Genomic DNA, 17,295 nt, shown 5'->3' with positions numbered 1-17,295 from the left:
GCATATTTTTGCATACTCTACACTGCAAAACCATGACACACAACATGCTCAGGGCACACAGCTGTGTAGGGGAGAGCGGGGCACAACCTAACGCATTTTGGTTTTGGCTCAATTTATTAAAAAATAATTAGGTTAGATTAATTTTTTTTTTTTTCCACAAGCAACATACACATCTCTGCTACAAATGAACACTTAAAGTTTTTTTCTAGGACCTACCATTTTCGTACAGTTGGACTGAAAGTGACAGAAGTGCAAATGTTACAACTTACCCCATATGCGGGGTTAATTGTAACAGACAGAGGGGTTAGTTGTAACACTTGTGTGTAACACACATAATTCAGTACAATTTTATTTGTATAGTTTGATATTGTTTGTGCATCTGTATAGACAGATATCCACACATCCATCCCTCATGCAATCATCCTTCTATGGATCAATATCATGGATGGAGACATAGAAAAGGGTTGCACACAGTTTTGCAATAAATAATAATAAATAAAATTATAAAATATTGTAATTGCAATTAAATTAGATTTGTGTGTGGCAGCTGCATGTACAATTATTATTATTATTATTATTACTAATAGCAGTACTAATAATACAAATAAGCTTAGAATAAAAATTCAAAGGGTTTATTGCATTAAAAACAGGCCATATTTTAGTAAATAAACAAGTTATCATTCATAGTACACTACATTTTAAACATTTTAAATTCCAACATTGTTTGTGAAATTCCAACAAAGTTAAATGTATACTCAAACCTGAAAAGTTGTGTGGCTCCGTTTTCATTTAATTATCAGTGTACACTTGGCGGCTTAGTTGAAACACCGTGTTAGAACTAACCCCTCTGTGTATTGCATATTTTAAACCTAGCTAACAGTCGCTAGGAATTGCTGACATGTTTCAAAACGGTGCTATGTTTGAGCAAACAAGACAGTGATTAAGGCAATATAAAGTTAGATTTGGAAACGTATAGACCCAACTCAGAAATCGAAAAAAATATATGATGAAAATTTTTACTTTTATGGTGTCAAAACACTCTTTGTCCAGTATCTCCACGAAATATAATCAAAACTTTCCACAAATTCGTGGGAGACCGTCTTCTGGCAGCAAGAGAAAAATAGCGGAAAGACAGCCTGCTTGATCCTGACGAACTATGTAAACGGTCCGTGTTACATTTAACCCCGCGTTAAGGCCAATTTATACTTCTGCGTAGGGTGCGCGCAGTAGGTACGGCGTAGCATACGCACAGACGCGTCCCATACCGCGTACCCTTCCGCGTTGCCTGACGCGCACCTCTTCAAAAATGTAACTACACGTCGCGACGACGCGGACCGCAAGATCGGTGATTGGTCGGCTTGGTAGCGTCGTATTTCCTCCTACGCATTTCCGCACGTACCTTCTCACGTATTTCCACACGTACCATCTCCTCCGACGTCTTCTGTCATTTCTGCCTTTCAGTTTTAGTAATTTCACTAAAGTAAACTGTTTTTCCACCCCAATAAGCTCCAACTCCAACATGATCCACTCTCTTTCAGTCGCTATTGCTTGTAGTAACCTAGCCGCGAGGAATCTAAACACAGTGGAACATTAAAACCCTTCGCAGCCAACTAGCGTTTCGGAGCAATACTACAGAGCAACCAATACCTGAACGCAGAAGTATAAATGCTCACGACGGCGTCGCCTACGTGCGAAGCCAACGCCGTACACTACGGCGTACCCTCGACGCAGAAGTATAAATTGGCCTTAAGGTTGTGCCCCGCGCTCCCCTACACACTATACAAGTCATTAAAATATAAGAAGATGTGCAATATTCGTCAGAATAAAAGTCAGAATAACACAGTCTCATCCCAAGACTTCATGACGTCTTGGGACATCTTTTGACCATACGTCAACATCCGCCGTTTTAGGGTACCCTTTAACGTCAGTTACATGACGATCCTGGGACTCATACAACTGACGCTTTACCTTTAACGTCAGTTAGGTGATGGAGTAGGTTTAGGGGTAGGTTTGGGTCTGGGGTAGGGTTAGGATCCGATAACGTCATCTAACCGACGTTAAAGGGTACCCTAAAACGGCGAATGTTGACGTATGGTCAAAAGACGTCATATAACTGACGTCTTGGGATGAGACTGCGCTGGTCAGAAAGTCATTAGAGTACATGTTGTTTTGTAGGTCATGGTGTTCAATAATTACGTGAATTTTCTTAAGATAATGTGAGAGGCATGTATGTGCAGAGTTGTTTGAAGTAACCAAGTTGTAGCCCAGGTATTCTGGCAGGTGAGAACTAGCCTAGTCCATCCTAAAGGTGATGATACACAAGGCAACTTTTTGAGCAATGTTGCTGAGCAATGTTGCTGGCCAATGCTGCCGTCAACAGGCAAACAGATGAGACATAGGGCCCACGACCGATCTAAATTACAGAAATGTATTGCTCATTTCAACAGCAAAGTGCCCAAGCAACAACTGCTCAGCAAGATTGCCTAGCAATATTGCTCAAAAAGTTGCCCTGTGTATCATCACCTTAAAGCAGTAGTTCAATTTAAAAAAAAAAAAAAACTTTTGCTGATAATTTACTCACCCCATGTCATCCAAGATATCCACGTCTTTCTTTCTTCAGTCGAAAAGAAATTAAGGTTTTTGATGATAACCTTCCAGGATTTTCTCCATATAATGGACTTCATTGGGAACCAAACAGTTTAAGGTCCAAATGAGAGTTTCAGTGCAGCTTCAAAGGGCTTTAAACGACACCAGGCGATGAATAAGGACCCTTCGAGTCATGACTCGAAAAAAGATTTGTTCATTTTGATGAACGAGTTCGAACCCCGAATCACGAACACTCATTACAGAACAGAGCAAGGCAAGCATTTGTGCTTATAAAACTTAAACTATTTTATTTAATTTTTAAAAGGCCGATCGTTTCGCTAGATAAGACACTTATTCATTGTCTGGTGTCGTTTAAAGCCCTTTGAAGCTCCACTGAAACTCTCATTTGGACCTTGAACAATTTGGTTCCCATTGAAGTCCATTATATGGAGAAAATCCTGGAATGTTTTCATCAAAAACCTTAATTTCTTTTCGATTGAAGAAAGAAAGACATGGACATCTTGGATGACATGAGGGTGAGTGAATTATCAGCAAAAGTTTTTCTTATAAGCAACTCCTTTAAGTCTCTTTGAAGTTAATCAACTCCAACATTTCTGTATTAAAATTTGTATTTGGGGGCCATAAATTAAAAATGTCTGGGTGATACAAACAACTATGATAACTCCTGATGTCATAATGAAGAGCAAATAAAAAAATTGAAAAAAATCATATTAATCAGTTTGCCATAATCTTTTTTCCCCCATTGGAGACTAAAACTGCAAAACTAATCAGAACTAAACTGGTTTACTGCTTATGAATACTCTTTGAAAAAAAAAAGAGTTTTAGGCTGACTGTAAAATGTAAAAGAAAAAAGAAAAAGAAAACATGGAGCCCTGCCCTGCACATGACACGTGGAAGTATATAAAATAGAAAATGCAACAGTTTAGTTTAAATTGCGGCCAAAATATATATTCTCATATACACCAACTAAACAAATTAAATGTGGCCACATATTCTTTTTCATGGCCACAGTATTTAGTTTTTCTCATGTTTGAAGCTGCATTAAAATATATTTTAAAAATATAGATTATTATTTATTTTATAATAATATGTTTTATAAGATGTCACATCAATTGGGCTTACAAAATTCACGCATAATTAATGTGTTCTGTTTAACATTACAAATAGTTAACTATTTCACAGCATCTGTTTTTTCCTTGCATCCTTTAACGATGGGTAGATTGATACTATCGATACTTCCGATACTTATATGCATGTGTTTAAAACCGTATTTTAAAAAGGTTTGGCCTTTTTTTCTCACTGACCCAGGGGTGTGTTGTGGTTGGTATGAGACTATGAGTGTGATTATATTCAAGAATTTGCTGCTCTGCCTGTTGTGTTTAGTGCACCCACTGTTTGAATAATTTAGAGGTCACTGTGATGTCTTTCGTGTTGTGATATGTCTATGTGTGTTGGAAGTGTTTAGAGGTCAGTGTGATGTTTTGGTCTATTTTTGTCTGGCGAGTTCGGAATGAGTCACCGCAGTGGTTCTGGTGACATCATTCCATCTGCGTCTGTGTTATGAAGATATGCATGTCTTTTTTTTCTGCTGTTCTCTGTATCTTTCTACAAACACTAGAACTCTTCCATGCTGACTTGACACTTTATCTACTAACTTCCTTAAACCGTCTTCAGGACCTCTGACAGTTAATAATTAAATTAGAAGTCAATTACCAAGAATGTTAGACAAGGCCTCACGCCCAATCATTCTCAATTATTCTGGCCTTAAATCTTCCATCATGCTCCACTGGTTGGTTCCCTGAAAGCAATGACCTCTGTGCCAGTCTAACAGTGGAGGTCTGTTGTGCAACAGCCCTGCATGCTGATTAGCTCAGTTATGTAAACACCAGTTATTCATGGCATGCTTTTGTAGGTTATATACTTGTGAAAGGCATTTCAGATAGAATAGATAGAAAGTTGCCCAATTAATGTTTTTTTTTTCCCAATAAGGAATCACAGGAAAGCGTTACTTGTTTCCTTTTTGTATACCACTAAAGAACAACATCTTTATTTAAAAAAGAAGTCATTCGCACCAAAAAAAGATTTGTAGGGCTAAACGCAAATTACATTTCATATACTATTATTGTAGATTTTATTTATGACCTGATTTATTGATTTAATATAATTTATGAACAAATAAATACACATTACAAAAAGAAAATGTATATCATAATATAATACAAAATCATAAAACTGTTTCCATGTCCTTAAACATAAGTCTATGACTGGCTTAAAGTCCACAGCAATAAATTTTGCAATACACATAAATATATGAAGAGTTCAGATGCAAAAGCCTCTAAATGCCATTTGAAATTTTCTTCTTTAATGATGATTTTTGTCAAGCTTGTATATTTAAGTTCAGTGATTTCACTTAAATGGCAATGATAATTACCTATTAATTGTTATTTAAGTGAAATTACTGAACTTGAATATACAAGTTTGACAAAAATCATCATTAAAGAAGAAAATTTCAAATGGCATTTAGAGGCTTTTGCATCTGAACTCTTCATATATAGTGTAGCAAATGCAACATTTAATAATATACATAAAATGTATTTAAGGGGCCAAAGGCCAATTTAGCTCAAAGGGAAATGATTCATTGATTTGCAATGAAACTATGGAACCGAATCACTGAACCGAGCAAATGACTCGCTTAGAATTCATTTGAACGGGCCGTAATTATAACCAAATCTATAGTGAAACACTATGTCTTAGCAAGGTAACTTTAGATCGAACAGTACAAGACATTAAATGTGCAAACACGACACAAGAATATTTATCTTTTCAAATATATGGAAGACTTTATTAGCTATTCTAAACACAACTAAGGTCTAACACAACTAAACATAATCACGCACACACACATTCATACAGTCGCGAAAGGGAAAGAGTGAGTTGGAAAGAGTGAGAGAAAGTTTCAACTTTCTATATGCACGTAAGACATAACCTGAAGGGACCACCAAGCATTAAATTGAACCTTCATTTCTTAGAGAGGTTATTCAATTAACATTAAAGCACCAGTTCAGTTAGAGCCTGGAGTACTTGCGCTTTGTAGTGGCTGAGGGAATTCCCTTTGTCTGCGTCGCGTCGAAGGGGGGTTTCCCGGCCGGGTCCGTTGCGTGGTTTGTTGTCTTTGAAGTGCAGGGATGGAAGTTTCGCCGCTGGTCACGTGTGATTAGCAAGCGAATGAGAGTCTTTTCCAGTTCGAAGCGCGTTGCAAACTTAACTTTGAAACGAGACTTTTACGAAAAAGGAAATAAAGGAAAGAAATGAAAGTAAGACGAGTCGGATGGCTTGACTGAGCTGAATTGTAACCCTGATCTTGATGGGTTATTCGTCTGCGGGTCGAATTTGGTCTAGTCGATGTAGAAGCATGCGAACATGTTCTTTGTTTCAGAGATAAGCACGAACAGAACACTCTCTTGCTGGTTTTAGAGAGAGGCGCGAACTTAACAGTTACAGAACTGAACGAACTGAACAAAAATCTGACAAAAATCACAAAAATCACAAAAATCTGAACATGAGGTCCTTTGTTCGGATCTTTAACTTAAACTCTAGTCCATCCTCCTAGAAACTTCTGGCCAATTGGAGGCGGATCTACTTCTTGCTTATCATAATTTATGCATGTACTTAGCAGAGAACAAGAGAACACAGTTTAAGATTATATATTATAATCATAAAACAAAGCATTTTAGACAGATTTCAATCAAGCCATCTTTTGAATTACGAGGATACGGTTCGTTTAAGAGTAAACGAGGCATTCACACTTCTAATGGTTGTATAACAATTACAAGAGTTAATAGTTAACAACAATTACATGGTTATTATGTGATCTAAGCATAATAACACATGAAGTGTAGGAACAACAACAATTATGATTGGTTATAGGTCCAAGAATTGTTCTGTGGTGAGTTTATATGATTTTATGTGTGAGATCTCCGATCTCAACCGCAAGGTTACTGCGAGTTCAACTCGTAAGCGGGACGAGGAGATGTGTTCTGTGGAACATCTCTGTCAGGGGATCAAAGGGGTCTTGGTTGTGAGCCTCTCGTTCCACCATTTTGGAGCCGATTTGTCTTAGTGACATTAACATATTGACACGTTTCTTCCTGTGGCATTCTGTTGCTATCTGCAGGACCATAAGTCTTCGGAGGGGGGTTTATTGTCCCCCCAAAGCAAACCCTCGGTGCCGTTCTGTGACTCTGGAATGTGGGCTCCAGAACTTGGAGTGTTGAAGCCATGTGAATTAATCCCATGAGAGATTAATTTGATTAAGTTGTGTTTGATTCGCCTTGATTCCCTACAATAGATATACGTATAATACTGTATGTATAGATGCCTAGCCCTTTTGTGTTCATGTGTCGCTCTGGTTTGTTTATATAGAGAGGCCTGTTATTCAGAAATCTACAAAACAGACAGGCCCTCTAATTTGCTTTGAGTGTGTGTTCTCTCTCACATAAGCGCATCTGTTAGTTGTGGCAGTGAGATGGCAATGCTTTGGCATGTCCATCACTGATGATGTGGATTGTGGCTGGCATGAATATAAGGCTCAGCACACAGCTTCAAACAGCTCTTATATAAGCTCGACTTAGAGTGTGTTTCATAAGATGAATGCAATTATTTGCACAGAATAGGCCAGCTCTGCCATGCTTTAGATGCTGCTTACGTAATAGGCTGGTGAAAAGACTCCAGGGCTTTTTGCCATTGTTCCCACACAAATTGCCCTACAGCTGCTTTTGGGTCACTGGTTTGCTGGGCCTTTTAGTGTGGAGCAATTTAGGGTGAGGTAATAGGGTCACTAGAGGATAGATTTATAGAGTAATGTTATTACAGTATTGAGTCATGAAACTATAACATCACATTTGTTAAATGCCCTATTCAAATGAAAAGTACATTTTATGGTTACATAAAACAAAATATTGAAATGCTAAGACTAATAATGTAATATAATTAAAGCAAATAATGATAAAACAAACAAAAATAAACAACCTGAAAAAAGTAAAGGTTTTAGTGTAAGGAACTGTAGTTGAAGCTGCAGTCCGCAGTTTTTTTTCTCTTTATCGCCATCTCTGTTTGAAATCTGCAATTGCAGTCATTCGCGGAATTATAACCTTTACGTGAGTTGTACTTCAACGCCCAAGCAGAGAGTTTTGAACACTGGCTGGTTGTGTATTTTCTCAAATATGTATATTGGATCATTTTTAACCCAAAAAAGCTATGGACTGCAACTTTAACTCAGGCATTCTGGTAGGGGCAGTGAATGACGACTCCTTTAACCAGGGGCGAAAATTTCATCAAAATGTTGGGGGGGACAATAAACATAACAATCCTCAAGAGCAAATTTTGAAGGGGACACCAATAATACAGGCAAAAAAATACAGAGGAAAGCCTTACTACTATTATTAGTGTAGCATGGAGACCATTTCATTATACTACTTAAAATTTCTTTCTGGTTTAAGCCAGTGGCGAATCTGATTACATTCTCTCCTCACGCAGCGCAGCGATTTCATTTCATTCATTGACTCATTCTTTAACTATATTAAATTATATAAACCAACTAAATCACAGTGGCGTTACAATCTAAATGCACAGCGCACCCGGACTTTCCCACCAGTGTATGGCCAGCAATATTGTAATGTTTAATGACATGAAGATAATGTCTGTTCTAAGTTATTATTGTACTGTACAATTAAATACAATCGTTCCGGAGTCTGCAGTCTGAAAACTTTACCTCAGAGCATCCGTTTACTGAATGAATTGAGAATCTCACCTGAAAAATCCAATAACACCAGCAATTGTCATTCAATCAGCTGATAAATAAATGCAAAACTAAATGCATATTGCAGCATAGGGCGAAGTCAGGATCCGTCAGCACCGATTTGAGACAAAAATAATTTGTATATAAAACTACGTAAATGGCGCTCTGTGGCGCAGCAGGGTTTTGAACACGGCCCTGAGCCGTTGCTGGGCGCCGCGGACAGACGCCGAACGGCGCCGCCGGTGTGTGTACACTCATAGAGAATAATGTGTTCGAATTTTAAAGACGTGGCGCTGCGCGACGCGACGCTTCTCGTCCGGTGTGCGACCCCTTTACTCGCGTTCCACAACTACTCAAAGTTCCACAACTACTCAAAAACTATGTTTTTCTCTCCCGCCACCGGAATGTGTGTGTCCGAGGTAAAAGGGACGGAGGCAGTGGACCAATGCACTGTGAGGCAAGAGAGGGGGGTCTCAAAATGTTTAGAACGCTTTTTTCGATATTGCCCCGTTTGCATTTGTGTTATTTTATTTCTTAATTATTTTAAGAATATATCATTACATTATTTACAATACACATATTTTAATGTTTTTTGGGGGGGGGACAACCCTCAGATAGGGGGGGTCCTGACCCCCCCGCGATTTCCGCCTATGCCTTTAACATTCAACTGTACACTTTGTTGCCCCTGAGCTATCTAAAGTGTAACTTGAATAGGAAGGCTATATAAATGTGCAAAGGGCCTGAAGTCACTCAGTATTAGCCTATAGACCAATTTCCAGCCGACGTCACAGTTACGTCACGGCGCTAGCTGGACGGCAGAGCAAAGGGAAAACTGGAGGCGGCAAATACAAACCAGCACAGATTTGGCTACAAAATAAAGATCTTAAATTGTTCTTCTTATTATTGAATGTCATCTTGTTGTGTTGTTTGGTGCAAGAATCAATGAAAAATGAATGTGCTTTATCTGCAATTTTTTATTTCTAGAAAATATTCACCTGATTAAAATTGAACATAATGTCAATCTTTACATTGTCGTCTTCTTGGTGCTGGCAAGGCAGAACTGCGGATCGTACCACTCAAGTCTTGTACATGGCCATTCAGCACATAGTTATAGGCATAAGATTTATGTGCCCTCTATCAGGTAGGTGTAGAAGTCAGGCCACTCAACCGGAGGTAGCGTTAACGTTAATCCTGTCAGATCCTTAATGAGTGTACGGGTCGTCCAATCTGGTCCCGTCCTTTAAAATTAACTTTTGCAAATAACAATCGTAGTCCTGGACAGTGAGTGATATGCACTTTAAGATAAAATCAGATTTTTGCCATTCATTGTTAAAAACAAGCTAACAAAACTTGCAGACTTGCAAAGGGATCATTCTGCTGCCACCACCTAAGCTCCGCCCACATAAACAACGTCATCATGTTTACCAACTGAAAATTGGTCTAAAGTGCAGTAATTAGTCCTGTAATCAGTTTTGATGGAAGAAAGTGTGTGAGTTTTGGAGAAATTATGCAATACCAGAACATATTACAGATAGCAAAAATATCAAAGAATGATTTCAAATGACAGTAAAATTTACCAATCAGTTATAAGTGATATGCCTAGCATCCACCAAGAAGCAAAATAATTACTGCTGGAATTGTTTTCTGTTTAGGTATACGTTATTTCAAATCCAAAAGGCCACAGTGCCAACTGATTACACACTGGCTGCCGATGGCTGTTCAACTTCAGTCATTTTGCAGAATTACTGGTCATTCTGTAAATTTTCCCAACTCAATGACCATTTTGGACAATTGCTTAAATAAAACGGCATAATAGTTTTTTCCCCAAATAAATTTTAAGTGTTTACAGTCCATTACATAGCCTACATCCAAAAGCTGTACCAATCTAATAATATTATTTAATTAGGCTACTATCAACATTTATTTGGTGGTGGGTTCCGAAATGCCATGATCGCTGTTCACTGTCTATGTGTAAGTGCCTGCTTCTTCAGCTTACATTATTTTTTGAATTTGTAGTAGGAGGGGGTGTCTGACGTTTTGCAACCCAGATATATGTCATCATACGCTGAAGTATAGCCTATACACACCAATTGTGATGATGCAATTATTTGTCATGATGAGGGTGTGCATTCTTTTATTTTGGTGATATGCCTAACTCTCACTCTCCCTGTGCTGTGTGTGCTTGTTGCATTTCTAAGGCTGTAGCTTTTTAAAGAGATAGTTCACCCACATGAAAATTCTTTCATCATTTACTCACTCTCATGTCGTTCCAACCCCGTAAAAAGTAGCTATCTGACTGCTGCTGTCACAGATGAATGGGAAGGTCTTGTCCTCTGCTGGGTGACGTCAGGAGAGCATGAGGCGTTTGGTGACGTCTCTCTCGTGCCGAGGGGGCGTGTGCTCGCCCGAGTAAAACCAACCAGCACTCAGACTGATATCTGACATTCAGCGCTCCCGCGCCCGGACTACAAGCGGCTGAATACAGAACACCTGTACGGAATATTAAAGCGCGAGTCGAATTAGTACAAGTCTGTATATTTTTATCTATTGCGATATATATTGTATGCGACCTGCGCGATACGTCAGCATTATTCGCGAATGTTAAGGACATACTTAGCACAGTGCGTGACAAACATCTCACCTGAGGAATATCCTACAAGGGACCATCAGAAAGACTGCAAGAAAAAAAGAGGATCTTTACTGATACGCAGGAATACTCTGGCTTTCGTGTTAAGTCATATTGAGACATTGCGCCGGCCGTTATTTCGCTAGTTTTCTCCAGTCACAATGCCGAGTATAAGACAGTCATACACGGTCACTGTCCCAGAGGAACCACCGGCTTCAGCTTTCCCCTTTATCAAACAGGATATGCGCAGAAAAAGTCCGACGATGTCTCGCTCTATGCTGGTGTCCACGTTTGTGGGGCTTCTTATTAACCAGGCAAAGGTAAGCCTAAACCGGGCAGCTCGAGTTGTCATCTTGACTTTATGTATCGTACTGCGTCTTAAACAGAGGTAATATCGGAGGAAGTATTTGAGAATATTCTGGCCATGAAAATGAACTCTCAAAGTACAAGTAGCCTATAACTATAACACTCACAAACTCACGCCTCGTTGCTTTCTTAGTGATGCAGACTACTTAACGTGTCAACTGTTTTCTCATAATTTTCCTACCTTGATAGCAGATTATCTTTGAGTGTAAAATCACTGTGAATATCCCATCAAAATCACTAAATAGGCTATAGCCCATATTGTTTTTGGCTTTGTGAACTAAACTTTAAAAGTGAGCACAGAAGCGCCATATTGATTTGTTTATTGATATTGTTTATTGTAGGAAATGGTTGTAAAGGATATCAACATAGATGTTTTGCAATTTAGAACCCCCTGAGGAGATAAACATGACAACAGATTTTTAGAAAAGTACAAAATGAGGAGATAAACATGACAACAGATTTTTAGAAAAGTACCAAATATTAAATAGGCAAAAACCAGACATCACAAAACAAATGTGCTATGGGTGAGAAAGATTAGGCTAATAACTCTAATAATTGATGGAGATGTGAGAATAATTTTTTCTGATTTTTATTATTATTATTAGCCTATTATTAGATCTACGTTAAATTCAGTCCATTAGATCTGATATGGTAGTATCCATCCTGTGTTTTTTAGGTTTACCTTTTAGGGAACAACAAGACACACTCACATTAGAAATATGCATATTTTTTTATTACTATTTAAATAATTTGAGTCTTGCTGACTTGTCCCCCGATGTGTCCCAACAGAAGCGCATACAGTAGATGCTGGCTGCTATCTCTGACCTTGCCAAATGACCAGCGTTCTCGGGTCCTACATGTTAGCTTTTACTTCAGTGTGTTTTCAAACTCATAATGCTGCTTCATACTGAAGATTTACGTTTATCGCGTCGGTATCACTGCCAATAACATAAAAATAATGTAAATGGTCTTAGCGAGGACTGTTACGTAACTCCGGTCATTGTTTAGTTGCGTTTTAAGCCGCTGGCTTTGCGTTGAGCGACTGACGCCATCTACTTGCGCAGCTGTTGCGTCGCGCACATTCATGAGGAGTCAGGAAACCACTTAAGCACTGTTAATTAGAGTGTAAATTAAAACGGATGATATTGAGTCATCTGTGATGTAGACCTAGTTCAGGCTACATAACTATAGGCATTGTCACCACCTCTTTGTGCTGTAGGGCTATACGTTTGGGGATCTTTCGGCTGATGATTGCTAAGGGCTATATTTAGCTCAGAATGGCAAATTGTTTGGAGGTTTACGTCTTTTTGTGCTGTGCTACACATTCATACTAAGATGACTCTCAATACTGAGCTAGATTCCTTATGTTAACAAATGTTGTTGCCATGCTGTAAATACAGCACATTTTGTCATTAACTGCCAACAACCCCCAATATGCTTTTTCCCTTTTAAATTATGACTTCATTACATTTTTATGTATGTGTAGAATGAAATTATTAAAATATCTTGAAAATATTAACCTTTTATTTCAATTTTTACCTAATAGAGTACTGTTATTTCTTACACATTAAATACGGTTTCAAAGCAGATTTAACATTATACATACTCGAAAGAATGTTGCAAGGAAGGAGAGATGAAAGCTTGTAAATAAATAAATAATTTTTTACAAAATTATATAATATATAAAGATGTATATACAAATACTTGCTTTATGTGTTAAAAACTATGGCTGTAAATAGATTAATAATGATTTAACTAATGATTTCTGACCAGTCTTAGAATGAGCGGAAAACTCAATCAAATTCTGTAAATAATATTCAGTCACCTTTATTTTCTCTGAAATTTTCAGTGGGCCCCCAGGAAATGTTCAATCGCAGCGAATAATCCATAAAATTAAGAATTCATGATGAGAAAACCTTAATTTTTACAGTATTTTACAACAACACATTTCAAAGGGCTTAACATAAATTATTGGAGTGATGATAACCACATTACCCAGTGTAACCAGTGTTTGTTATGCAACAATGAAAAATCAGAACATAACATTATGTAACATTCAGGAGCAAATGGACTCCTAATGCCTTTCTAAAGAAATATGTGTTAACCGTGTATCTAGCGATTACATTCCAAGAATTGCCAAAGGTCCTGTTCTTCACATGCCTGTGACCTTACACAAAATCTCTATCCTGCCCATCTAGATTTCTAATCATTTTCAAGATAACAGTGAAATGAAATGGCGTGGCTTATCATCAACATTGGCTGAGATTAAGTTACGGCAACCAGATGTCCCATTTCTGATGAGACAGTTCCTTAGAGGTGTCCCAACTTCTCCCAAATGTGTCCTTTATTTTTTAACAGTATAAACTGAAATATGGGTACATAAATGCACGTTAAGGTATTAAAGAACTCAGCCTCTGGAGTCTGCTTGAATAAAATGTCTCATGTGACCAGCCTTTTGGCATTAGAGCACATTGAGTTCTTAGTGATAGCCGTGGCTTCCAGAAACGAAGGTCAGGACACAGTGTTCCTACTCACTCGCTTTTAACTCGCGCCAGCCAATTAGCTTGCAGCCCTCCGAAGATCTTTCAAGAGACAGTGAGTGTGAAATCCTGCTGCCCTCTTGTTACCCAATCGCTTTCGAGGCAGAACTCCTTACGCTTGCCGTACCCATGGCTGCTGCTGGGTGCTGGCTGTTGTCATACCAATCTGTTTAGTTTAAGGGCTGGGTGTGAAAGCCAGAGACCGGCTAGGCAGCGGAGTGAGCCCTTGGACCATCTGTTCCCCCCTCTCTCATTTTCTTCTGGGAAGAAAAAGCGTATCAGATGTTTGGATGAATATATGAATAAGAGAAAAACTCCTGGGATAAGTCACAGCTGAACATGTTTGAACCTGATGTGTCTGTCCTCCTCAGAGATGCTAATAGAAGGTGTTTGATTGGTGTACTTCATTACATTTAATTGAAGTGTATTCTATCTGTCCGAGCATATGTGACAGTGATGGTATCAGATGGTATCCAGAGGCTCAGCTCTTTAATACTTTAATGTGGATTTTTTTTCAACATCCTTTATTTGTGTTCTTGATTATTTAAGACACATATTTAAACAGTTTATAGCAGCTCAAATTTGTCCCATTTTTCATATTTTCAGGTACTCATGGTACTACTGAATGATTACTTTAAAATGATAGCATTTAATTCAAAGATATGAAGATGTATCAAGACAACCTTCATAATAACATGGAACTGTTTATATAGTGGTCCATAGCTCAAATAGTACTAAAATAATGTTTTTGTGATAGCAGTTCACCTCTTATTTTATAAAATTGTAATCGGTTTATGATATTTATTCCTCCACTCTGCATATGCGTGTATGGATGGATTGTTATGGAATTTTTACATAGTGTGAACAACTATCACATCAGTGTAAAATATGTGATACACATGCTATACAGTTCTGACACACACTGTACAGTCAGTGACTCATCTGTAGAGAGCATACCAATACCACAATCTTTAACTTTTGAATGGTATTTTAGTATTATTTGTATTCTATTATAACATTTATTTATTTTGAATTAGCTTTTTATTTTATGTTCAATTTACGTTTTAATCAATTTTGTTCTAATATTCGTATTATTTTAATTGATTTTCAATAGATTTAGTTTTAGTTAGCTGTAACAACTCTAATTTCAAGGCTGCCGCCTAACACACCAGCAACTTTCATATTTTGAATCTCAGTCACACACACACTTTCTCAAACACTTACAGACTTCAAAATCACCTGTCCGAGGGGACGTTTGCAAATTTGGAACTTTGATGAGTTCTTCCGAGCATTGCAGTCATTATTGTAACATCACATAGTTAACACTGCAATCAGTGAATGACGCACATGAGAATGAGCACTGCTATTCCAGGCCTTGATGTCACTGATTCGGAGTGTGTTGCGTGAGATTCATACTCATGTTCTCTGAAGCGTTCCATGTTATGTCATGTCAACATGCTGACCACTTATGTCGAGAATATCATATTATTATGTGAAATCATCATCATCATCATCATTCCTAGCTGTCTGAATTTTGATTGGTGAAACAGTTTCCTCTGCAAGATTTAAATATATATCATTACAGTAAATTTGACCAAAAAGTGATGATTCATCCCTCGCCGAATAAATTACTTAAAGTCGTTTTTGTTGTGTTGTGGCAGATGGGCATAATTTGTTTGTGTCAAGTCTTCAACAGCAGGGGTCCCTGTCTAAATTTGCTAACATGCAATTTAATAACCCAGAGAGAACGCTTTGGTTAGCTCACACACATTTATCCTCAAAGCTATATAATAATTCTGAAAAATAATGCCATATATACTCATTATACAGTACAGTATCCTGTTATGTCATTTGATATAACAAAAAACATAACAAAACACTCAGAAACACTTTTAATTAGATTTTTGTGGCATGCATACAATGAAAATAACACTTAAGTCTCTATTAGACACAATTCTCTTCTTAAACATGCACTTTCACTCCACTGTCAGTATCTGTGCCAAACAAATTATGTGGCCTGAGTGAGTCATGTGCTTTAGTCATATTTCAATTTATTAACAATGTTTTGCTATAAATCTAGTGTCATTGGATTCAATGGTTATCTTAGAAAGCTCACTAACCCTTTTGCTGTTTTTCTCTTGCAGAACTCAAAGAATGCTCAGGGTCTGGTGGGCCTCAGGAATCTAGGAAATACTGTAAGTATGGTTCCATATATAGTTCATGTAAAAAGAAAAAAAAAGATTCTGTCAATATTTACTCGCCTTTATGACTTCCATCTGTGGAACATAAAAGATCTTTTGAAGAACTGAATATGTCTATGTTTTTGTGTGAACTGTTCCTTTAAAGTCGACGTATACACAATCTATTTTGCAAATGCAGTTCATACATGTATATGTTTCATTTAAAAAAATCACTTCATAATTTTGAATCTTTTTCAATAATCCGTTACACGTGGATGTATGTCAGAAATATACAAAAAAAGATCAGGGGCCTCATTTATAAACTTTGCGTACGCACAAAAGAAGGCGTACGCCGCTCTCTACGCAATAGTTGGTATTTTAAAAAGCAAACTTGACGGTAAAATGTGCGGTCCTTCACGCAATCTCTGACCCAGGCGTACGCTTTTTTAAAACGGGTGAAATGAGAAATGGCGACACCGTCAGCAGTTGGAAAAAACACGTAAAAGTGTTTGAAACTGTAAACGGTTGCGTAAAATAAATGGCAATACTGCCTCTCATAAATAACACGAAGACTTCACAAAGCAAGTCTTACAATTAACAGCCTACACGAACACCCGTTTGATCGATCTGTAACAGAAATGCAAATTAACACATATTTCCAAAAAGAAAGTGAAATATGTTCTGCAATAATATTGGCATATACAATTCATCCTCATAAATAAGATGGTAAACAGAACGAAATAATGTACGAAATATTCTCGCCAATAGGCCTATGTCCGTCTAACGGAGCAGATATAGCAATTAGATAGTAAGTCAGATAGATAGATAATTAGGGAGATATATAGATAGATCGATAAATGGATAGATGTATTATTTATCCACTGGGGAAAGTTGTTTTCATCGTAAAAATATCTTCATCAACTACGGAATCATGGTATTCATGTATATGCCTTTAGTTAGTTTTATTTTTGATAAAATAGGCTAACGTATGACGTATGTCTCAAAGCTGCAAGAAATTACATTTGCGCTGAACCATTTCCCGTTTAGATTATAACCGACATCCGTAGCCTAGCTTGTCAGATGCAGAATTAAATGGATGTAAATGAAATGCCCCATCACAATGCGTATGACGCACAGTGGCTGATCTTGCGCTCTTAGAAGATGTGGCGATTAAATGGA

General features: G+C 37.7%; 1 protein-coding gene across 3 annotated transcripts in view; it reads left to right on the top strand.

The window, feature by feature from the left end:
- Window positions 1-17,295, top strand: part of usp2b (ubiquitin specific peptidase 2b) — a 63,492-nt gene that overhangs the window by 34,145 nt on the left and 12,052 nt on the right. For all 3 annotated transcript variants that reach the window (XM_039661991.2, XM_089130003.1, XM_089130004.1), the window contains one exon: window positions 16,081-16,131. In XM_039661991.2, the coding sequence (XP_039517925.1) occupies window positions 16,081-16,131 (51 nt within the window). The remainder of the gene's footprint in view (window positions 1-16,080; window positions 16,132-17,295) is intronic.

This window comes from Pimephales promelas, chromosome 4 (genome assembly GCF_988280905.1).
Source record: "Pimephales promelas chromosome 4, fPimPro1.hap1.1, whole genome shotgun sequence".
Taxonomy (NCBI): Eukaryota; Metazoa; Chordata; class Actinopteri; order Cypriniformes; family Leuciscidae; genus Pimephales; species Pimephales promelas.
This window is presented reverse-complemented; position numbering and strand designations above follow the sequence as displayed.